This window comes from Oncorhynchus gorbuscha, linkage group LG04 (genome assembly GCF_021184085.1).
Source record: "Oncorhynchus gorbuscha isolate QuinsamMale2020 ecotype Even-year linkage group LG04, OgorEven_v1.0, whole genome shotgun sequence".
In the NCBI taxonomy this organism is placed as follows: Eukaryota; Metazoa; Chordata; class Actinopteri; order Salmoniformes; family Salmonidae; genus Oncorhynchus; species Oncorhynchus gorbuscha.
This window is the reverse complement of record NC_060176.1, coordinates 68,579,432-68,604,481: the sequence shown is the minus strand read 5'-3', so window position 1 is coordinate 68,604,481 and position 25,050 is coordinate 68,579,432. Positions and strand designations below refer to the sequence as shown.

At 43.5% G+C, this 25,050-nt stretch overlaps 1 protein-coding gene across 3 annotated transcripts; it reads left to right on the top strand.

Moving 5' to 3' along the window:
- LOC124034584 (noelin-like) lies at positions 1 to 23,836 on the top strand. Of its 3 annotated transcripts, none has more exons than XM_046347973.1 (6): positions 1 to 426; positions 7,170 to 7,319; positions 8,075 to 8,230; positions 9,412 to 9,631; positions 20,967 to 21,073; positions 21,644 to 23,836. In XM_046347973.1, the coding sequence occupies exons 1-6, from the start codon at positions 361 to 363 to the stop codon at positions 22,319 to 22,321; spliced, it is 1,377 nt and encodes a 458-aa protein (XP_046203929.1). In that variant the 5' UTR covers positions 1 to 360; the 3' UTR covers positions 22,322 to 23,836. The 3 variants fall into 3 exon arrangements, with proteins under 3 accessions (XP_046203929.1, XP_046203931.1, XP_046203928.1); XM_046347972.1 differs by lacking the exon at positions 1 to 426 and adding an exon at positions 2,719 to 3,126; XM_046347975.1 differs by lacking the exons at positions 9,412 to 9,631; positions 20,967 to 21,073; positions 21,644 to 23,836 and adding an exon at positions 8,846 to 9,223 and having other exon boundaries at positions 17 to 426.
- Positions 23,837 to 25,050: the final 1,214 nt, after the last annotated feature.

Here is a 25,050-nt window from a genome sequence, read left to right as displayed (position 1 = left end):
GTCACATCCGGTTTCAGCACCACAGCCAGCTCCCTCCCGCATTGTCACACACACACACCTCTGTCCTTGTTTTGCGGAGCCAACTTTTGCGAATGTTTTTTCTTTCCATGCTTCTCATGCGAGGTGGCTGACAGAAGGAAGACAGAAGGAAAGGGATCTTCTGCACAACGCACTGAGAAGCATTGAACATCATGCAGTGACCGATCCTCACACTAGATTTGTTCTTTACCTTTATCTGTGTGCTTTAGCGCTGCAACGAAGATTGCGAGACGACGTGTATAAAAGAGGAAGAAGACATTACAGGGGAAAAAGACAATCTGCATGTGAAATCACTGGATCTAGTGCTATCGGAGGCAAGCGATGCAGCCTACTAACAAGCTCCTGAGTCTCACCCTCCTTGTCTTGATGGGCACCGAACTCACCCAAGTAGGTTTATAAACGCCATTTTATTCCCCATTTAAAATATCCAAACCATGCTTAGCAAATTATCGTACAAATGACCTATTGAACAACGTTGTCGTTCTCGAGATTAAGAGGTTCAAATCGATTATGCTGAACGATAAAGGGATTCTGTCATTCTCGTAAAATTGATAAGGGCTAATGTGCGTTCAGAGGCATTTCTGTAGCCAAACTATCTATTGTATCTATAACAAAATTTGACAAAATCAAAATCATCAATGTATTTAATCTGTGAGGTAGGGTAGGCTATACTGAAATGTTTCAATTGGCGTTTCACATTCAATGCATCGAACTAATTCCAAATTCACTCCAATTAAGCTATGTGAGCGATAGGGTCATCTACTTTATCATGTCTACATTGAAATACGCGAGAAATGTCACAGTGACATCCTTGCATCTAGACAATTGCAATTTGGTTTGATAGTCCGAATATAACAAATATGTCAGATAAAAGGCTTAATTACAAATATTATTAAAACAATGCATTAACGCCAGATTGTAGCCTAACATGAATAGACTCTTCTGGTTATACTAACACTGCAGACAGAAATATGAAAACAAAACTATTTCAACACAATTATAATAGACTGCTATTATTGCTCTAAACTTCTAAACAATTCCAAAACATTTGACTTTTTCTATGATTAATAACTCGTATTCATTTGTAATGGTCTCCATGAACATGTTCTTCTTATCTCCATCTTTCTAAGGAATTGTTTCTCAATTCAGAGATGCATTGCACTCACAGTGCCACAGCGCCTCTTCCTGGCTGCCACAATGCAACCTGTCAAACTTTCCTGGACAACAAGGGGTTCAAGCTTTTGTTCTAGATGAGCACTAAGACACTTGATCACATACTTAATCAACTAATCATCAAGCTCGTGATTAGTTGAATGAATCATACATTTGGTGCCATTTGAAAGCACCGAAGTTCTGATTCATTCAACTAATCATTCTCATCGTATTCATGATGTTGGTATGGCAGGCTATGGCAATACTAGGAAGATTATTGACTTTTGAATTCCTTATAATCATTTGTAATTTGTTTGTATTATGAACAGTAAATGTGATGTAATGTATTGTATGTTAATCCCTTCTTTTTGATCCCAAACAACTAGTGCAATATAACCAACAACATCCAAACAAAGAAAATAAATATATATAGCTTATTAAATGTGGAAGAAATATATTATATATTTTTTAAACAAAAAGACAAAAAGAAGCAACCAAAAAAGAAATGATAAAAACAAATGTCTGTAACTCATGAAAGAGAAAACAAACAGAAATATATAGTTTTTAAAGCTTATCTTGTTTTTAAAAAAAAACACAATACTGGGCTACAGTACCTGACAAACGGACGTGCAATACCATTCGTAACGACAAGGTGGCGGAATGTCCCTCGATATCCCTGGACCTGGTTGCATAAAACAGGTCAAGAACAGTGCATTAACTGCATTTCAGTACAGATGCTGAATATCTCATTATTGCGCCACGGACCTTGTACAAGCTTTATGTTGAATCTGATGCTGATTCAAATGTCTACGATTAATCAGATTTACTGTCAAACACTTACGTAGATTATGAATTGTCTACATGTTTTTTTCTGTGAATGACAATCAAAATCCGGCACTTCTTTATTGGATTAAATGGGACTCGTAGGCTACCTTGCTTTCTATGGCAATTATTATGGCTGTTGGTTTCAATGTGATTGGATTATTACAGTTCTTGTCCCCATAGAGTCATCAAGCCACCGTTATTAAAGTAGCCAACCTACACAATTACGCTATCCAGTCTGAAAATATCGTCTGGGTTCGTTTTGTCTCCATTGCGTTTGCAGGGTTTCATACTTAAATTGAATCTATCACACAATTGACTTCAATGTCTGAAGTTATGCTATTTAGATATTGTTTTCCTGGCATGGCATTTTCTTGGATTTGGTGGCAAGGTACATAGTCCTGTTTCGCTGTGGCAAGGTACATAGTCCTGTTTCACTGTGGCAAGGTACATAGTCCTGTTTCGCTGTGGCAAGGTACATAGTCCTGTTTCACTGTGGCAAGGTACATAGTCCTGTTTCGCTGTGGCAAGGTACATAGTCCTGTTTCGCTGTGGCAAGGTACATAGTCCTGTTTCGCTGTGTTAAGGTACATAGTCCTGTTTCGCTGTGGCAAGCGCCAAAGCGTGGCGCCATGAATTTCATTTCAACGGAAAGTTGTTCTATCCGTGCGCGGTGGGCGGGGGTATTCAGCGAATGGGAGAGGCGACTGAATCCCTGTCATCTTCTAAACTCGAAAGCGATTGCGGGAGAACCACTTCACATTTTCCAACAACTACATTGAGCCATCATCAAAGTGGCTTTTGAAGAGAGCAGAAACCACCTGTCAGCCAAAGATGTTCAAACCTAAACTCACCGCTGTTGCAGCCCTGCCGTTGCATCCAATGATTGGCAATATGAATTGTCTAGTTAGTTCTTCACTGGAATGTGTACAAGGACATTTTTGGTAATACAAGAGCGCAGATATGTCGGTGCCTTTACTGAAGATTGGAGTGGTGTTGAGCACGATGGCTATGATTAGTAACTGGATGTCGCAGACGTTACCGTCCTTGGTGGGACTTAACACCAACAAGCTATCGGTATTATCAGGAGGGACAGCGGACCGGAGCACCGGCGTGAGTGACAGCAGATCCAGGAACCATTAGAATCTGCAGAGGATAGATTGCAATAGTTATTTAGTAGGCCTATACCTATAATTGATACCTAATGTTGGTTGGAAATTGAAAGAAAACAGGTGTTGCTTGTGCATCAAAATAAATCAAAATGGACTGTAATGACGAGTAGGCCTATCCATAAACATATAGTTGAATAAACGGCAAATCATTATCTTACTATTCTTGTTAGCCATAGTGTAGGTTTCAACAACTTTCACACATTTGCTTAATGGTTTAACTGATATATGTTGGAGAAGAAGTGTGGCAATGATGGACAATTATAACAGTTGTGAGATTGTCTGTGACTAATGTAATTGAATATAAAGAGCAGAATAATGCTACATTATATAAGAACACTAACAGATAATGTAGACACATTGTAGACAATGGATTTTAGCACAATACACTGCATGTCACCACTTGCCAGGGTTAATGTAGAGTCATATTTCTGTCCAAATGTCTATTTCTGGCTCTGGGTTCAACCATGTAGTTGTAAAGCTGTAACCAATCCACATTTAGAACAGACTCTGTATCAGATGTTTACTCTGAAGTCTTAGTGGTAAATAGGCTTGGTCCTCTGTTGTTCCTTTAGCAGAGCATAGCTCTTGCACCGCCAGGATAGTGTGTTCGATTCCCCCTACCACCAGTACATAAAATGTATGCACGCATGACTATAAATCGCTTTGGATAGAAATGCGAAATGGCACGTGTATATATAAATTGACTGACTTTATGCCATGACTTTATTGGAGAGTTGAAAATGTAAGGTTTCATTGACATAAATGGCACAGATTAAATTCCTGTGGGCTACATTAAGTGTTTAGATATACTAGATTATGATTTAATACCATCACAATCCAGCAAAGCTATTTGAGTAGATTTACAAAGTTGTTTCCCTCAATTTGATGTCAACTCCTTTTGTCAGCCCCATTGCCTTTAGAATGTGGATAGTCATTTTGATGGTCGGAGATTAGGTGGGAGCATACGGCAAGGTTCAACACTACAGATGGCATTTTATGTAATCGTATGTCATCATTTTAGAAAAATGTTACGTAAATCCCTGTGGTGAAAATATTCTGCATCAAACTGGCACACATTTCTTGGCAGAGATCATGCTTTTGTCCAAACCTCCAAAAATGTGATGACATCATTTTGGAGTAAAGTAATGTGTTTTAGATAAGAGTAGTAATGTAGTCTATCTTAAATCCTACACACTACTGAGCCAATGTGAGCCGTGCCCTGCCGAGCCCAAGCAAGCTAAACTGTACTGGCTTGGTTACGCACCCTCCATGGCTGCTGGAACCGTGCTGGAGAGGACAGTGTGAAAGAGAAATGTCTGAACCAGCGCAGTATGGTGTAAACATGCTAATACTGTCACATCACATCTCTATATGAATAACCTGTTTTCATTCATCTTTCTCTCCCTATCCGTCTTTCCCTCTCTCTCACTGTCTGTCTGTCTATCACTGTCTGTCTCTGTCTGTCTGTCTGTCTGTCTGTCTGTCTGTCTGTCTGTCTGTCTGTCTGTCTGTCTGTCTGTCTGTCTGTCTGTCTGTCTGTCTGTCTGTCTGTCTGTCTGTCTGTCTGTCTGTCTGTCTGTCTGTCTGTCTTTCCCTCTCTCTCACTGTCTATCTCCCTGTCTGGCTGTCTGTCTCTCTCTCCCTATCTGTCTTTCCCTCTCTGTCACTGTCTTTCCCTCTCTCTCACTGTCTATCTCCCTGTCTGGCTGTCTGTCTCTCTCTCCCTATCTGTCTTTCCCTCTGTGTCACTGTCTTTCCCTCTCTCTCACTGTCTATCTCCCTGTCTCGCTGTCTGTCTCTCTCTCCCTATCTGTCTTTCCCTCTCTCTCACTGTCTATCTCCCTGTCTGGCTGTCTGTCTCTCTCTCCCTATCTGTCTTTCCCTCTTTGTCACTGTCTTTCCCTCTCTCTCACTGTCTGTCTCCCTGTCTGGCTCTGTCTCTCTCTCCCTATCTGTCTTTCCCTCTCTCTCACTGTCTATCTCCCTGTCTGGCTGTCTGTCTCTCTCTCCCTATCTGTCTTTCCCTCTCTCTCACTGTCTATCTCCCTGTCTGGCTGTCTGTCTCTCTCTCCCTATCTGTCTTTCCCTTTGTCACTGTCTTTCCCTCTCTCTCACTGTCTGTCTCCCTGTCTGGCTCTGTCTCTCTCTCTCTATCTGTCTTTCCCCCTGTCTCACTGTCTGTCTCCCTGTCTGGCTGTCTGTCTCTCTCTCCCTATCTGTCTTTCCCTCTCTCTCACTGTCTATCTCCCTGTCTGGCTGTCTGTCTCTCTCTCCCTATCTGTCTTTTTCTGTCACTGTCTTTCCCTCTCTCACTGTCTATCTCCCTGTCTCGCTGTCTGTCTCTCTCCCTATCTGTCTTTCCCCTCTGTCACTGTCTTTCCCCCTGTCTCACTGTCTATCTCCCTGTCTGGCTGTCTGTCTCTCTCTCCCTATCTGTCTTTCCCTCTCTCTCACTGTCTATCTCCCTGTCTGGCTGTCTGTCTCTCTCTCCCTATCTGTCTTTTCTTTGTCACTGTCTTTCCCTCTCTCTCACTGTCTATCTCCCTGTCTGGCTGTCTGTCTCTCTCTCCCCATCTGTCTTTCCCTCTCTCTCACTGTCTATCTCCCTGTCTGGCTGTCTGTCTCTCTCTCCCTATCTGTCTTTCCCTCTCTCTCACTGTCTATCTCCCTGTCTGGCTGTCTGTCTCTCTCTCCCTATCTGTCTTTCCCTCTCTGTCACTGTCTATCTCTCACTGTCTGTCTCCCTGTCTGGCTCTGTCTCTCTCTCCCTATCTGTCTTTCCCCCTGTCTCACTGTCTGTCTCCCTGTCTGGCTGTCTGTCTCTCTCTCCCTATCTGTCTTTCCCTCTCTCTCACTGTCTATCTCCCTGTCTGGCTGTCTGTCTCTCTCTCCCTATCTGTCTTTCCCTCTCTGTCACTGTCTTTCCCTCTCTCTCACTGTCTATCTCCCTGTCTCGCTGTCTGTCTCTCTCCCTATCTGTCTTTCCCTCTCTGTCACTGTCTTTCCCCCTGTCTCACTGTCTATCTCCCTGTCTGGCTGTCTGTCTCTCTCTCCCTATCTGTCTTTCCCTCTCTCTCACTGTCTATCTCCCTGTCTGGCTGTCTGTCTCTCTCTCCCTATCTGTCTTTCCCTCTTTGTCACTGTCTTTCCCTCTCTCTCACTGTCTATCTCCCTGTCTCTGTCTGTCTCTCTCCCTATCTGTCTTTCCCTCTCTGTCACTGTCTTTCCCCCTGTCTCACTGTCTATCTCCCTGTCTGGCTCTGTCTCTCTCTCCCTATCTGTCTTTCCCTCTCTCTCACTGTCTATCTCCCTGTCTGGCTGTCTGTCTCTCTCTCCCTATCTGTCTTTCCCTCTCTCTCACTGTCTATCTCCCTGTCTGGCTCTGTCTCTCTCTCCCTATCTGTCTTTCCCTCTTTGTCACTGTCTATCTCCCTGTCTGGCTCTGTCTCTCTCTCCCTATCTGTCTTTCCCTCTCTGTCACTGTCTTTCCCTCTCTCTCACTGTCTATCTCCCTGTCTGGCTCTGTCTCTCTCTCCCTATCTGTCTTTCCCTCTCTGTCACTGTCTTTCCCTCTCACTGTCTATCTCCCTGTCTCGCTGTCTGTCTTTCCCTCTCTCACACTGTCTGTCTGTCTGTCTGTCTGTCTGTCTTCTCCCTGTCTGTCTGTCTGTCTTTCCCCCTGTCTCACTGTCTATCTCCCTGTCTGGCTGTGTCTCTCTCTCCCTTTCTGTCTTTCCCTCTCTCACACTGTCTGTCTGTCTGTCTGTCTGTCTGTCTGTCTGTCTGTCTGTCTGTCTGTCTGTCTGTCTGTCTGTCTGTCTGTCTGGCTGGCTGGCTGGCTGGCTGGCTGGCTGGCTGTCTGTCTGTCTGTCTGTCTGTCTGTCTGTCTGTCCGTCCCTGTCTGTCTCTCTCCCCATCTGTCTCTCTCCCGCTCTGTCTGTCTTTCCCTCTCTCTCCTTCTCTCACCCTGTCTGTCCATCCTAGGTGCTCCCAGCCAACCCTGAGGAGTCATGGCAGGTTTACAGCTCAGCCCAGGACACGGAGGGCCGCTGTGTCTGCACTGTGGTGGCGCCTCAACAGTCCATGTGCTCGCGGGACGCCAGGACCAAACAGCTCCGACAGCTGCTAGAAAAAGTAACCCCCGCCCCCTCCATGTAGCATGATATACTACAGTACCCATAACCCCCCACTACCAGACTGCCACTAGAACAAGCGCCATTCACCAGTTGCATCATGACCACCATATCTCCCACACTCATTTCCCTCCATCATCTTCTCAGCAGCAGCCACTGGCCAGAGGACTAGAGTTACTTGTATGGCTCCTTGACAATAGCAGTTCAGTTCACCCTGTAATGCCAATATTGATTTGCTGTCATCATCATTTGATATGATCTGACATTCAGTCTTATGCAGTAGTTTTGTTTGGAGGCTAGATGTTGTGCAACTTTGGCACCTTGATGTGGAACAACCAGCAGTCCATGTATAGCATACTCTCAATCTCTATCACTGCTGTGGGTAATTTGGGGTCAGAAATGGATGTCTTTCTGATTCGGCTTGATCCTTAAGTACACATAACACTTTGTTTCTCTTGAGCACCTGAAATGATGTATTCTCTGCCTACACACGTCAGAGGTTATACAGTGTCAGATTTGTAGTCAGTTATCCACAAGATATATACAAGAAATTGTGTCATGCACCAACATTGTTGAAGAAACATTGATGGCTAAAATCTATATCTTTGTGTTTATTGGGTGTATAATTTGTTTATTTTGATTCCAAAAATGGAATTAAATAATAAGCCTGGGAAGACCTGAATACACAAGTGTTTGGGCTGTATTTAGGTACATTTAGGGCTTTAAGAGACATGTTTTTCTATTCCCCTGTGTTAGGTCCAGAACATGACCCAGTCTATCCAGGTGCTAGACCAGCGGACCCAGAGAGACCTGCAGTACGTGGAGAGGATGGAGGTTCAGCTGAAAGGTCTGGAGACCAAGTTTAAACAGGTGGAGGAGAACCACAAGCAGAACATTGCCAGGCAATACAAGGTATGTCAACATTTCTCTTAGGGTTGCTAAATTCCGTGAACTTTCAATACATTTCCTGTTTTTCCTGAAATCCTGGTTGGAGGATTCCGGATTTGCTGCTTATTCCCTCCCTCCTGATTCCGGGAAAACCAGGGAATTGATTTAATGTTCCTAGAATTTTGCAACCTTACTCTTACATAGACAACATTGTACAAAGAGATGTGCTGTAAGTGGAGTTCTGGGTCCATATTTATCAAGCCTCTCAGAGTAGGAGTGCTGAGCTAGGATCAGGTCCTTATTGTCCATATAATAGTATTCATTCACATTCGAGATCAGCACTACTTCTCTGAGAAGCATGACACATACAGCCCCTGCTGTGAATGAAACCCATACACCTAAATGCTTGTCTCTGGAATTAAAATGTAACATCATCAACTATTCTGATGACGTTTATGTTTGTTAGTGTGTGTATGTTTGTGTGTGTTCCCCACCTATCCTCACCAATGCTATGTTTATGTTATGTGTCTGTCATGAGCAACCCTGGGAGTGATGACCCTTGCACGTTTTGTGTGTGTATATTAGGCTAGTGAGTTAGATTATTCAACACTCAACAGTATCTCATTTTCTTGCTTGCAGGGCTAACTTTAGGAAATTATATCAAAGCTGCAGAGACTGAAGAGGCAGTTCTATTCCAGTGTTCTATCCCTGAACTTGACCACTGACTATTTGCACCATGCAGTTTATTTGAAAACGAGCACCCTTTTCACCCTCAGACCTGCACTGCTCTTTGCATTTCTGCATGTTAGTGTCGATGCATTCCATCAAGACATTTAGTTCCGTTTTTTAAAATTAATATTACTTTTGTTTTATTCAATTCCATATCCTGTTTAGTTTTGTCAATGCATAACTGGTTACCACAAGAAATAAGGAAACATTGTTGAATGTGACACAAAAGCATGTAACCCTAAGATGTTGCATTTTAAAAGGTGAAAATAAAATATTTTCCCAATTGTTTTTGGTGTACCGAGGACTTGTTTCATGCTGCTTATGTTTGTGATGATGTCACATCCACTCATGATACTGTTGAATGTGTTAGGTCCACTCTGAACTCACCATAGGGAGACAGCCAGAGTAGGGTAAGACAGGTGTGGAACACCCATTTGCTCGCATAACACTGAACCAAGCCTATTTTAACCTTTCAGGCAATAAAAGCGAAAATGGAGGAACTTAGGCCATTGATACCAGTGTTGGAGGAGTACAAAGCCGATGCAAAATTGGTATTGCGGTTTAAAGAGGAGCTCCAGAATCTGACGTCTGTGCTAAACGAACTCCAGGAGGAGATCGGCGCCTATGACTACGAGGAGCTACAAAACAGAGTGTCAAATCTTGAAGAGAGGCTTCGTGCATGCATGCAAAAATTAGGTAGGCTCAGAGAACACCGAAACACCCTCTTTGCTTCCTTGTGCAACGGGCCAATCAGATCTACAGTAGTCATTCTACTCACACCAATAGATCTCTATCTATCCACTATGGTACATGCTCTACCACTACATTATCGCTTGAACATACTCAGTCATTCTCTGATGGTAGGCAATCACGTGCCTAGAATGCACATCAATGAATAATAATATTGCTGATGAAAAAAGACAAACCGTTCTCATATGTCAGGTTAGAAGCTATTTAAACATGTTAGGATTTAGAGTTGTTAGATGGTGATTTGGATTAAGTTTTGCTAATGTAATCCTATTAAACCGAAACTACATCCCTAGCACGTCATGTTATGTGTGCCAGAAATGAGCTGTGAGCTTATGTCCACTTCTTGGCCAAAAGCTTCACACCATTGTAGCGACAGTCATCTAAAAATAGTACCAGGATATAACAATTGACAGATTATTTCTTTCGGTAATCTCTTTGTTGCATGGGTTGTTCACAGGATTGTATAAAAGGCTAAATAGATGGCATGATGTGTGTCTAAACCAAGGGATCTCCCAGCATATACAGTATCCTATCTGTCACCATAGTTGTTCGGTTGATGTCGTGACAGGCTAACAGTAAGTGAAAGGCTGAACAAATCAATGAATGGTGCAAAATACATGATTCAAAATAAAATAGGAAGAAATAGGTAGAAGAAATCCAATTGTAAGGAATGAGGCATTGAAGTCATTTTCCTTTGTGCCACTGTGCTTACTGTTAGGATGCTGACTGTAGCTCTAGGGATGACCCTGTAGGCAGGGAGTAGAGCCAATGTGCTAGCAAATTCTTAGAGATTAAAGAAGGGCTCACTTCAATTTCAGAGGATTATCCATTTTTGTTTCAAGTGCTCAGCTATAACTCTCCAAGTACTATAGCTATGGTAGACAGCATACACTACCCAGCTAGCACATTTGGTTCCTTCGAAGTTGTGGGAACAACTGTTTTTGGTTTCACATTGGTTGTGGGAATGAATGACTGTTTCCTAGTAAAATGTCATGTTTTTTTTAAATGTTCTGAGAACAGAAGTGGAAATTCACTCTTGTTTCCTGAAACTTCTATTAACACTCTGAGAACGGTAATAATAGGTTATTTGGAGGTTTTTGAATTACTTCCTTAACTTTCACTGAATGTATCAATAAGACTTTTAATAACACTGCCAACTTATTTTGGGCAAAAAAAATTGAACTCCAAGCACAGATAGAACACATGGAACTGCATTTCCTTAGGCATTAATCATGCAAACATCTTTGTTTTTATTGTGACACAGCATCAGTGAGATTTGAACATATAATCTTCTGTTGTGAATCCATGGAATTAGTCCACTGCATCACCATGATGCATTGAGGATGTTTTTTTTAAACGAATACTAAGCTGTTAATTTGAGTCTATTCAAACAGACCCCATTTCAAAGAAAACAAGCACTCATTAAGGTCAGGTGAGGCCAATTAGTGGTCGCGGCCAACACACCTGAACATGCATAACATGATAGAGTTTTGTTGATGCTGAGAACGGAATGTATGTTTTTAAATAATGTTCTTAGAACCTTCTCTGATCATCATGTTACGTAAAATCTGTGAAGAGGTGTGGAGTCAGGCGCAGAGAGCAAAAGGATGTGGGAAAAACACGCTTTAATGTCCAGGAAAAAATACATGAACAAAAGTAGTAAAACAAAAATGAACAGAAATAATAACGGACAGCGCGAAAACCCGGAAATACAAACAACAACACTCTAACACAAAAACAGACGAACAAGCCCGCACGAAACAGAAGCGGGCTGAACAACCTTATATAACCCCACCCTAACAACCAAACAAGAAACAGGTGATACCAATCAGACAAAACCAAAGGAACACAGAACAACGGATCGGTGATAGCTAGTAGACCGGCGACGACGACCGCCGAGCGCCACCCGAACAAGAAGGGGAGTCACCTCCGGAACCTCACCTTCCTGCATGGGACCAGTTACCACCGGCCTGAGAAGAGACACATGAAATGAGAGGGTTAATACGATAATACGAAGGAAGTAATAATCAATAACAAACCTAGTTTATTCTTCTCAGGACTTTAAATGGCCCTATACACTGCGGACCCAGCTTCCGGCAGGGCAAACGGAGGGGCAGGTTTCGGGTCGAAAGCCAGACCCTGTCCCCAGGTGCAAACACGGGGGCCTCACTGCGGTGACGGTCAGCGCTCTTCTTCTGCCTTACACTCGCTTGGCGTAATGACTCTTGGACAGCCCTCCAGGTCTCCATAGAGCGCTGCACCCACTCCTCCACCACAGAAGCCTCAGTCTGGCTCTGATGCCACGGTGCCACGACTGGCTGGTACCCCAACACGCACTCAAATGGTGACATGTTGGTAGAGGAGTGGCTTAGTGAGTTCTGGGCCATTTCTGCCCAGGGAATATATCTCGCCCACTCCCCTGGCCGGTCCTGGCAATACCCCCGCAGAAACCTACCCACCTCCTGGTTCACTCTCTCCACCTGCCCATTACTCTCCGGGTGATACCCTGAGGTCAGGCTGAACGAGACCCCCAGACGTTCCATAAATGCCCTCCAAACACCGGAGATAAACTGGGGGCCCCGATCCTAAACTATATCCTCGGGCACCCCGTAGTGCCGGAAGACATGGGTGAAAAGAGCTTCCGCAGTCTGTAGGGCCATAGGGAGACCGGGCAATGGAATAAGACGGCAGGACTTAGACAACCGATCCACAACGACCAGGATCGTTGTGTTACCCTGAGAGGGGGGAAGGTCAGTAAGAAAATCCACCGATAGATGGGTCCACGGCCGTTGTGGAACGGGAAGAGGTTGTAATTTACCTCGTGGCAGGTGTCTTGGAGCCTTACTCTGGGCGCACACCGAACAGGAGGAGACATAGAATCGCACATCCCTCACCAAAGTGGGCCACCAGTTCTTCCTCTGAAGACCTCGCACTGTCCTAAAAATACCTGGGTGACCCGACGAGGGTAGACAATGAGCCCATCGAATCAATTGATCACAAACAGCGAGCGGCACGTACCTACGACCCTCTGGACACTGTGGAGGTGCAGCTTCCTCCCTTAGTGCCCGCTCGATGTCCACATCCACATCCCATACTACTGGTGCCACCAGCTTAGCTGCCGGAAGTAGGATTGATGGACCTGTCCTCAGTGTCATAGAGTCTTGACAGCGCGTCGGCCTTAGTGTTGAGGGAACCTGGTCTATACAAGATAGTAAAAGGAAATCTGGTGAAATACATGGCCCACCTTGCCTGACGAGGATTCAGTCTCCTAGCTGATCGGATATACTCCAGGTTACGGTGGTCAGTCCAGATAAGGAAAGGGTGCTTAGCCTCCTCAAGCCAGTGTCTCCACACCTTCAGGGCTTTAACCATAGCCACCAAAACTCCCTATCCCCCACATCATAATTCCGCTCCGCTGGCCCGAGTTTCTTCGAAAAAAAGGCACAGGGGCGGAGTTTCGGTGGCGCACCCGAACGCTGTGAGAGCACCACTCCAACCCCAGCCTCGGATGCATCCACCTCTACTATAAACGCCAAAGAAGGGTCCGGATGCGTCAACACTGGCGCCTCAGTGAACATCGCCTTCAACCTACGGAAAGCTCTGTCCGCCTCTGCTGACCACTGCAAACGCACCGGCCCCCCCTTCAGCAGTGAGGTAATAGGGGCAGCTACCTGACCAAAACCCCGGATAAACCTCCGGTAGTAATTGGCAAACCGCAAAAACTGCTGCACCTCCTTTACCGTGGTTGGAGTCGGCCAATTACGCACGGCCTTTACGCGGTCACCCTCCATTACCAACCCAGAGCTGGAAATGCGATAACCCAGGAAGGAAACTGATCGTTTGGAAAACTCACATTTCTCCGCCTTCACATACAGGTCATGCTCCAGCAGTCGTCTAGGCACCTTGCGCACCAGAGACACATGCGCAGTGCGTGTAGTGGAATAGATCAGAAAATCGTCAATATACACCACTACACCCCGTCCGTGCAGGTCTCTGAGAATTTAATCCACGAAGGATTGAAATATAGCTGGAGCATTTTTTTAACCCGTATGGCATGACGAGGTACTCATAATGGCCAGAAGTAGTGCTAAATGCAGTTTTCCACTCATCTCCCTCCCGAATACGCACCAGATTATACGCACTCCTGAGATCCAGTTTCGTGAAGAACTGCGCTCCGTGAAATGATTCCACTGCCGTAGCAATGAGAGGTAGTGGGTAACTAAAACCCACTGTGATGGAATTTAGACCTCTATAATCAATACACGGACGCAAACCACCATCCTTTTTCTTAAAAAAAAAGAAACTCGAGGAGACAGGTGACATGGAGGGCCGAATGTACCCCTGTCCCAGAGCCTCGGTAATATATGTTTCCATAGCCACCGTCTCCTCCTGGGACAAAGGATACACATGACTCCTGGGGAGTGCAGCGTTACCCTGGAGGTTTATCACGCAATCCCCCTGACGATGGGGTGGTAATTGGGTCGCCTTCTTTTTACTGAAAGCGATAGCCAAATCGTCAATTTGTAAGTCGCTCTGGATAAGAGCGTCTGCTAAATGACTTAAATGTAAATGTAAATGTCATACTCAGCTGGAATGCGCACGGTGGAAACCTGGTCTGGACTCTCCACCGTTATCGCACCGATGGAAACCCCTACACACCTGCCTGAACACTCATCAGACCACCCCTGGAGAGTTCCCTGTTTCCAAGAAATCGTAGGATTATGAATAGCTAGCCAGGGAATCCCCAGCACCACCGGAAATGCAGGTGAATCGATAAGGAACAAACTAATTCGCTCCTTGTAATTCCCCTGCGTAATCATCTCCAATGAAATTGTGGCTTTCCTCACCAGCCCTGACCCTAATGGTCGACTATCTAAAGAGTGCACGGGAAAAGGGGGTTCTACTTTTACTAACGGAATCCTCAACCTCTGAGCGAGTCCGCGATCTATAAAGTTTCCAGCTGCGCCTGAATCTACCAGTGCCTTATGCTGGAGAGAAGGAGAATAATTAAGGAAACAAATTAATAAGAACATGTGACCAACAGGAAACTCTGGGAGAGTGTGGTGCTTACTCACCTGGAGTGACCGAGGAGTGTTCTGCCTGCCTTCTCGATTCCCAGATGAATTCCTCCAGCACCGACCAGATGTGTGCAATCTCCGGCCACAACTGGTACAGGAGGACCTTCCTCCTCCGATCTCCCTAGACGCGGTCCGTCCTAGCTCCATCGGGATAGGAGCAGGAGGGTCAGGAGGTAGAACTGACAGGACCCTTTCAGAACGTCCGCGAGCAGCTAGCAGATGGTCCAACCGGATCGACAGGTCTATCAGTCCATCCAGGCTAAGTGTAGTGTCCCGGCAAGCCAGCTCCCTGCGGACGTCCTCTCTCAGGCCACACCTGTAATGGTCTATCAGGGCCCTTTCGTTCCACCCTGCTCCAGTGGCCAAAGTCCGAAACTCCAGCGCGAAGTCCTGCACGCTCCTCGTCCCCTGTCCGAGATGGAACAACCTCTCACCCGCCGCTTGACCCTCTGGAGGGTGATCGAACACGGCCCTGAAACGGCGGGTGAACTCAAGATAATTGCCCTTCGCTGAGTCGGGCCCGTTCCAGACCGCATTGGCCCACTCAAGGGCTCTACCCGTAAGGCATGTGATGAGGACCCATACGCTCTCCTCATCCGAGCGAACCGGCCGAACGGTGGCCAGGTAGAGTTCTAGTTGAAGCAGGAATCCCTGGCACCCAGTCGCTGCTCCATCGTACTCCCTCGGAGGCGTAATGCGCAGAGCGCTGGAACCGGATCCAGATGGGAGAGAAGGTAGAGTTGCTGGTGGGAGGGTCGGTGGGGTAGTAGGGAGACCATTCCTCTCCCAACGATCCATCCTCTCCATCATTTGATCCATCGCTGATCCTAGGTGATGGAGGATGGACGTGTGATGAAGGATTCTCTCCTCCATCGTGACAGGAGGAGTGGTCGCTGCTCCTGCTGAGTCCATATCGTGGTGCATGCTTCTGTTATGTAAAATATGTGAAGAGGTGTGGAGTCAGGCGCAGAGAGAAAAAGGATGTGGGAAAAACACGCTTTAATGTCCAGGAAAAAATACATGAACAAAAGTAGAAAAACAAAAATGAACAGAATTAATAACGGACAGTGCGAAAACCCGGAAATACAAACAACAACACTCTAACACAAAAACAGAAGAACAAGCCCGCACGAAACAGAAGCAGACTGAACAACCTTATATAACCCCACCTTAACAACCAAACAAGAAACAGGTGATACCAATAAGACAAAACCAAAGGAACACAGAACAACGGATCGGTGATAGCTAGTAGACCGGCGACGATGACCGCCGAGCGCCACCCGAACAAGAAGGGGAGTCAATTTCGGTAATATTCGTGACACATCACTAATCATTTCTTGTAGTTTTTATGGAAAGTTTGCTTAACATTCTCAGAACAATTCATTTGAGAACATGAGGAAACGTTAGCAAACAAGGCTTCTGTTTGTGGTGAACAATTTCAGTTGAACGATTTGAATAAACATTCAAAAATGTTACCGTGAAACATCAAACACCTACTTTTGTAAGGATTACTGTGACTTTTTAGCGACAATATTCAACCTGAAAATAAGTTAGCTATTTCTAGATAATATACAGTTGAAATCGCAAGTTTACATTCCGAGCCGGTCACTGGTGCACCTCAGCCACGCTCAAGGTACTAAACGATATCATAACCGCCGATAAAAGACAGTACTGTGCAGCCATCTTCATCGACCTAGCCAAGGCTTTCGACTCTGTCAATCACCGTATTCTTATCGGCAGACTCAATAGCCTTGTTTTTTCTGATGACTGCCTCGCCTGGTTCACCAACTACTTTGCAGACAGAGTTCAGTGTGTCAAATCGGAGGGCATGTTGTCCGGACCTCTGGCAGTCTCTATGGGGGTACCACAGGGTTCAATTCTCGGGCTGACTCTTTTCTCTGTATATTTCAATGATGTCGCTCTTGCTGCGCCCGATTCCCTGATCCATCTCTACGCATACGACACCATTCTGTATACTTCTGGCCCACTTGGACACTGTGCTCACTAACCTCCAAACAAGCTTCAATGCCATACAACACTCCTTCCGTGGCCTCCAACTGCTCTTAAGCGCTAGTGGAACCAAATGCATGCTTTTCAACCATTACGCTGCCCGCACCTGCCCGCCCGACTAGCATCACCACCCTGGACGGTTCCGACCTAGAATATGTGGACTACTATAAATACCTAGGTGTCTAGCTAGAATGTAAACATCTCCAAATCTCCAAATATTAAACATCTCCAATCCAAAATCAAATCTACAAATGGCTTTCTATTTCGCAACAAAGCCTCCTTCCCTCATGCCGCCAAACTTACCCTAGTAAAACTGACTATCCTACCGATCCTCGACTTTGGCGATGTCATCTACAAAATAGCTTCCAACACTCTACTCAGCAAACTGGATGCAGTCTATCACAGTGCCATATGTTTTGTTACCAAATCACCTTATACCACCCACCACTGCGACCTGTATGCTCTAGTCGGCTGGCCCTCGCTACATATTTGTCGCCAGACCCACTGGCTCCAGGTCATCTATAAGTCTATGCTAGGTAAAGCTCCGCCTTATCTCAGTTCACTGGTCTCGATATCAACACCCATCCGTAGCGCACGTTCCAGCAGGTATATCTCACTGATCATCCCCAAAGCCAACACCTCATTTGGCCGCCTTTCCTTCCAGTTCTCTGCTGCCAGTGACTGGAACTAATTGCAAAAATCGCTGAAGTTGGAGACTTTTATTTCCCTCACCAACTTTAAACATCAACTATCTGAGCAGCTAACCGATCACTGTAGCTGTACATAGTCCATCTATAAATAGCCCACCCAATCTACCTACCTCATCCCCATACTGTTTTTATTTGATTTACTTTTCTGCTCTTTTGCACACCAGTATCTCTACTTGCACATCCTCATCTGCTCATTTATCACTCCAGTGTTAATCTGCTAAATTGTAATTATTTGCTCCTATGGCCTATTTATTGCCTACCTCCTCATGCCTTTTGCACACACTGTATATAGACTTTATTTTCTCTACTGTGTCATGTTTGTGTTATTGGCTTGTTTATTGTTTACTCCATGTGTAACTCTGTGTTGTTGTCTGTGTCACACTGCTTTGCTTTATCTTGGCCAGGTCGCAGTTACAAATGAGAACTTATTCTCAACTAGCCTTAAATAAAGGTGAAATTGAAAAAATAATTTAAAAGAATTAAAAACATACTCCTTAGCCAAATTTAAACTCAGTTTTTCACAATTCCTGACATTTAATCCTAATAAAAATGCACTGTCTTAGGTCAATTAGGATCACCACTTTATTTTAAGAATGTGAAATGTCAGAATAATAGAGAATGACTTATTTCAGCTTTTATTTCTTTAATCACATTCCCAGTGGGTTAGAAGTTTACATACACTCAATTAGTATTTGGTAGCATTGACTTTAAATTGTTTAACTTGTGTCAAATGTTTGGGTAGCCTCCCACAAGCTTCCCACAATATGTTGTGTGAATTTTGGCCCATTCCTCCTGACAGAGCTGGTGTAACTGAGTCAGGTTTGTAGGCCTCGCGGTTTTTCAGTGCTACCCACAAATTTTCTATAGGATTGAGGTTAGGGCTTTGTGATGGCCACTCCAATACCTTGACTTTGTTGTCCTTAAGCCATTTTGCCACAACTTTGGAAGTTTGCTTGGGGTCATTGTCCATTTGGAAGACCCAAACTTTAACTTCATGACTGATGTCTTGAGATGTTGCTTCAATATATCCACATGATTTTCGATCCTCGTGATGTCATCTATTCTGTGAAGTGCACCAGTCCCTCCTGCAGCAAAGCACCCCCACAACATGAGGCTGCCACCCCGTGCTTCACGGTTGGGATGGTGTTCTTCAGCTTGCGACTCCCCCTTTTTCCTGCAAATGTAACGATGGTCATTATGGCCAAAAAGTAATATTTTTGTTTCATCAGACCAGAGGACATTTCTCCAAAAAGTACGATCTTTGTCCCCATGTGCAGTTGCAAGCTGTAGTCTGTCTTTTTTTGGCGGTTTTGGAGCAGTGGCTTCTTCTTTGTTCATCGGCCTTTCAGGTTATGTCAATGTAGGACTCATTTTACTGTGGATATAGATACTTTTGTACCCGTTTCCTCCAGCATCTTCACAAGGTCCTTTGCTGTTGTTCTGGGATTGATTTTCACTTTTTGCACCAAAGTACATTCGTCACTAGGAGACAGAACGCTCCTTCCTGAGCGGTATGACGGCTGCGTGGTCCCATTGTTTTTTATAATTGTGAACTATTGTTTGTACAGATGAACGTGGTACCTTCAGGCATTTGGGAATGGCTCCTATGGATGAACCAAACTTGTGGAGGTCTACAATTTTTTTTCTGAGGTTTTGGCTGATTTCTTTTGATTTTCCCATGATGTCAAGCAAAGAGGCAATGAGTTTGAAAGTAGGCCTTGAAATACATCCACAGGTACACCTCCAATTCACTGACATTATGTCAATTAGCATATCAGAAGCTTCTGAAGCCATGGCATAATTTTCTGGAATGTTCCAAGCTGTTTAAAGGCACAGTCAACTTAGTGTATGTAAACTTCTGACCCACTGGAATTGTGATACAGTGAATTATAAGTGAAATAATCTGGCTGTAAACAATTGTTGGAAAAATGACTTGTAGTAGATGTCCTAACCGACTTGGCAAAACTATAGTTTGTTAACAAGAAATTTGTGAAGTGGTTGAAAAAAGGAGTTTTAATGACTCCATCCTAAGTGTATGTAAACTTCCGACTTCAACTGTAGTAGAAAGTCTACATGGCTACTTGATTATTTTTAGTGGCAGTTTAGACCGGAAACAGACATGTAAGTTCGCCGCACTCTGCCTTCTCAGACTGTTATCTTACGTTAGCGAACAGTCGTGGCTAATACAAAATAAGTTGAATATGTTATCTAATGTTCGCCACCATTCACAAACTTTTTACCTTGTTGAATGCAACTCTGTAGGAAACGTAATGCTGCACTACAGACATTTCCACAGAAGAACGTTATTTCTTAACGTTCTCTGAACTATTTGAGAATATTCCCAACGTCAAACCAGTTAGAGAAAGTTCCCAGAACATGACCAACATTTTTATGAAATGTAACCATATTTTAACTTTCAGGAAACGATCTGTTAAAGTAATGAAATACCAAGAAAATGTTGTATTTTTGTTAAGTTCCTTAAATGAGAATATGAGAATATACCAAAGCCAAGCAACTATCCTGCACCATTACCTGAAAATTGTGGGAAGGTTGTATGCAAAATAACCATAGGACAACCACGTTCTCACCAAGCTCTAAGAAACATTTGGCTCTCAGAACATTATATGCTAGTTTGTTATCTTGGGAAAATGGGGGCAGATATTTGTGTAACCCCCAACATTTTTCTTCTGGACTTGAAGTTAGGGGGAGGAATTGTGTGAATTAACTCAAACTTTAATATTGCACTTACTGTTCCTGTTCTTAATATAGCATTTGAAGAGGGGAGCAATTGAGTGTGTGGTTTATGTAAAAACAGAAAAGTCAGTTTTCATTATTCATAAGTAAAGTTATCATGTATCTATGACATTGAAAGGATGTACAAAGAAACGACAAGCCACAAGGTTTGGCATCACTCTGTTACCTTGGAATTGCCTGTTTCTCATCGTTGGCTCACACCTTGTGGTTGTGTGGTCTCTGTACAACAGTATCCTTTCAATGTCATAGATAAATGATAACATTACTTATGAATAATGAAAACGGACTTTTCTGTCCGAATACATCATTCCGAGGCAGAGAAATGGATGGCTAAAGCAGGAGATCTAGATTCTAGTACATACATTTATACAATATCTACACAGTTCTTTCTAGAAAACCTCCAGCTAAAACAGTATTGTCAAAACCTGAATAAATCACCAAACTGATATATAGATTGTAATACTAAAGCTGGATAAACAAGTCAAATTGATATGATCATTTTCAACAAAAAGTATTGTATAGTAGGTCACTGACCTACGCACACGCACGCACGCACGCACGCACGCACACACACACACACACACACACACACACACACACACACACACACACACACACACACACACACACACACACACACACTATGTTTTCCAACCTATAAACACCATTGATAGTCCAGAGATGAATGCATCTTGCATGTATCTTGCATTGTGTATTTGGCTCTTGCAGCATGTGGGAAGCTGACAGGGATCAGTGATCCAATTACCATTAAGACGTCTGGATCAAGGTTTGGATCCTGGATGACTGACCCCCTGGCTCCTGAAGATGACACTAGGGTAGGTCTGGTCCTTCAATGCCTATGCTATTCATTATACAGTTAACACAGACTCACAAAAACGTTCTTATCAATTATGCAAATGGGAGGACACTCAGTACAGATTTGCGGTGTTGTAAAATATAATCTGTAAAATGTTAGCTTGTATGTTTGTATTAACAGGTTTTTATAAACCAGTGATTATTGACCAGATTGGATCACAACTTTAGTAATGTGTTCCCATGCCTCACTGTCTGGGATTTGCTCACTGGCCTGAAAAGAGACCTTAGTACCACAACACATTCTGATGCTAATCTGGAAGGTAGCTACATCTCCTGGTTGTCATTGCAATAAACTATGTCCTTCTAGGGAATGAAAGACATGAATCACAGGATGGGATAAAAGTTGGATAAAAGCACATACTAAGATATCACTGGTTGTCCTGCAGAACTTGTGTTGATTCATTGAGGAATACTTCTGACATTGGGGTGTACACATACTCTACCCATGTACTACCTGTTCTCTTGCTAAATTCAATATCATACTATACCAGAGATGTACGACTTTCTGATGCTCTTGTATTCCTTTCTAGGTGTGGTACATGGATGGCTACCACAACAACCGATTTGTGCGGGAGTACAAGTCCATCTACGACTTCATGAATTCCGACAACTTTACATCTCACCGCCTCCCCCACCCGTGGTCAGGCACTGGCCAGGTGGTCTACAACGGCTCCATCTACTTCAACAAGTTCCAGAGCCACACCATCATCAAGTTTGACTTCAAGACCTCCGTCATCAGCAAGTCACGCCAGCTGGACTACGCCGGCTACAACAACATGTACCACTACTCCTGGGGCGGCCACTCAGACATCGACCTCATGGTAGATGAGGGCGGGCTCTGGGCCGTTTACGCCACCAATCAGAATGCAGGGAACATTGTCATCAGTAAACTGAACCCCAACACCCTGCAGATCATCAAGAGCTGGACTACCAACCACCCCAAGAGGAGCGCAGGAGAGGCCTTCATGATATGTAGCACGCTGTATGTCACCAATGGCTACTCCGGTGGGACCAAGGTCTATTATGCCTTCAGCACCAACTCGTCCACCTACGAGTACATTGACATACCGTTCCAGAATAAGTACTCTCACATCTCCATGCTGGACTATAACCCTAAAGACAGAGCACTGTACGCATGGAATAACGGTCACCAGGTGCTTTACAATGTCACCTTGTTCCACGTCATTCGGTCAGAGCAGGAGCAGTAGATAGTTAGCCATGCTGTTACCTTCTCAGTCACCGATAGACCTGGGTTCAAATACTATTGGATAACTTTCAAATACTTTTATCATTTGCAGCAGCCTGCCTGGAGTGCCAGATGGGCAGGGTTTGCAGTTTTGCAACAATTGTATTAATTCCATTATACCAGGCAAGCCTAATCAAGCCCGGCTAAATCAAGCAAATTTGAACCCAGGTCTGGTCCACGGATGCTTCAAAGTAAAGGAGATACTATATGTAAATGTGGAAGGATAGAAGTATCCTATATTTTAATCAGTAACAAGAAATACAGTACCTAATGATATATAATGTATAGAAACAAAGAGTAGAACAGGAACCGAAAAGGTCATGCCTTTCTTGTTTTGGATGACTTCAAATGTCTTATAATGATTGTGTTTTTATGGAATTACTCACTCTTGACTTGTTTTTTATTTGATCACAGATAGTGCAGCCTATTGTATCATAGTTTTGAATTTAATTACATTTGGAATTGAAGAGAGATTATATCCTGGGCCTTGTTTATCAACCTGTATAAAGCCAAACTGTAGGACACAAACACACAATCATGACCATTTTCCCCAGGTGAGTGATCCTCATTAATTAATTAATTATATTACATGATCAGATGGTAAAGTTGGTCAAATGTAGCAGCAATTTTCCACATAACTCGATTCCTGCTTCTGTAAAGGTGGAGACTAGTGATCGTCACAGAGTCCTGTGCAGAATAGAATGCCAATTCTATCCCCATGTGTTGGTATCAAAATATCTCATTGGAAAATGTGTAATGGCACCTCAAAACATGTACTCAGTCTTTCCTGCGCAATACAACCTCTCAGGAACCAATATAACACCACCTGTCGTTTGCATGGAGTCATCTACACAGACATTATAGGATCTGATTATGATTGATAAAGGAGGCCCAATGGAGCACAGTTTCAAGAATCCAGTCAAACCACGAGTCAATGACAAAATCCTGTATATCTGGGAACACCGACTACAGACTGTTGGGAGCACCCTGTTTCATTTCTGTGTATTTGTGATGGTACAACATATTTTATCTTTTTCTATCTTATTTTTGCATGGGCATTTTTACCGACCAAAATGGTTTTCTTCTCCGGATGTATTTTGCTATATTTGATGCTGTAGTGCAGGAGACTAGTTTAGCACTGTTAGGAGACAGGCTTTTTACTGTCTTATTGTCATTGGGGTTGATATATGTTCTTATTGTTGGAATTGATATTTACTGTGATAGCCTGTCTTTGTAGATTGGATTGTATTGACATAATTTGTCTAGCTCATATAGTTCTGTCTAGCAAAAAAAAAACTATAACAAGAGGATGTACCAAACAATGTATCTATGAGCCAGTGACATACACCGGCTGTTTTATTCCATTTGACTTCACAAGTCTACTGTCTGTTTCTTAGAGAGATCAATTGTGACATGTTATTCTGTTGAGCTTGCATATGTGTCGTATCTGCAATAAAATTCATATAAATGAACAAGATCTTTGTTCTACCATTGACTCTCTCAATCTCTGAAAATAAACTTGTGAATAAGATGAATTGCCTCAATCGAAACCCTTTTTGCAATGCAGCTTTTAAAATGCACAGGTCTTCAGTTTAAAGAAGTGTGGGAAAGGGCATCAACCAGAGCACCTATTCACCTTTGAATGAGCAGGTTACTTGTCAAAACAATGATTATCTGAGCTATTATCTCCTATTTGCAATTTGTTAATTTCACATATATTTAGATAAGTGCTACAAATCTCAATGTCCAACTGACATGTTCAACTGTTTGGTCAATGAGGCATAGGACAATCTAACACAAAAACACAGTACAACCAGATGATTAAAAAATAGGGCAGAAAGTACATTAAAGGCGTGTCCATCACGTCATTTGAAAGTGTATAATTGGGTAATATTTGGTTGAGACATTGATCAATGAGATTACAATTTATTTTCACACACAACTATTTAAAAGCACAACCAAATGAAATCAACTATACCAAAAATCAGACATTGTTTTATCTAAATGTGTAATTACAGATATCTCATCATGATATAGGAATGATAGAGTATGGTCACAGTTCATTTGCTCTGTTAAACCTACACTTTGGAATGACATTGATAGCAACAGTGCATCTATTTCATTTTTAAGTAGAGCTCCTCTCACCAATCACGCCCCTGATCACACATTGGTAATAGTCAGTGACAAACCTCATCGCTAAGCAGGGCTGGGCTTGGTTAAAAGCCTGGATGGGAGACCACATGGTAGCTGTACTGTAGATAGATAAATTCTCTAGTATGATGTGCTGCCCAGGCATTGTTTTTTCCCATAGTGGATGTAACGTTTTAAATGTGACGTTGTTTTAAAGGTACAAATGGAACATATTTTGTCTATGTTGAAATTTGGTTAGCATGATGACATAATCCTGTGGTAGAATCTTTACCCTCAAAACAACAGTTGATTACTTTTTTCAAATCCAATATATTTTCCATGTAGATTCCATATCACAATATATTGACAAATTGAGTTGACAAAATGCATTGAAAAAAACATTGATTCAACCAGTTTGTGCCCAGTGGAGTTTCTCATTTTGCTATTGTAGCTCATCTGGACCCACAATTACCTCTCCATGGCAACGGAGATAGACTGTAATAACATCTTTCCGTCTGGCAGAGGGGAACAGCTGGTCTGGACACAGTGCCGTACATCGCT

Excerpts from the sequence above, each read along its gene's own strand:
- LOC124034584 (XM_046347972.1), top strand. The coding sequence starts at position 2,977 with ATGTCGGTGCCTTTACTGAAGATTGGAGTGGTGTTGAGCACGATGGCT. Across the intron at positions 8,231-9,411 it reads ACATTGCCAGGCAATACAAG|GCAATAAAAGCGAAAATGGA; the intron begins GTATGTCAACAT and ends TTAACCTTTCAG. Across the intron at positions 21,074-21,643 it reads CTCCTGAAGATGACACTAGG|GTGTGGTACATGGATGGCTA; the intron begins GTAGGTCTGGTC and ends ATTCCTTTCTAG.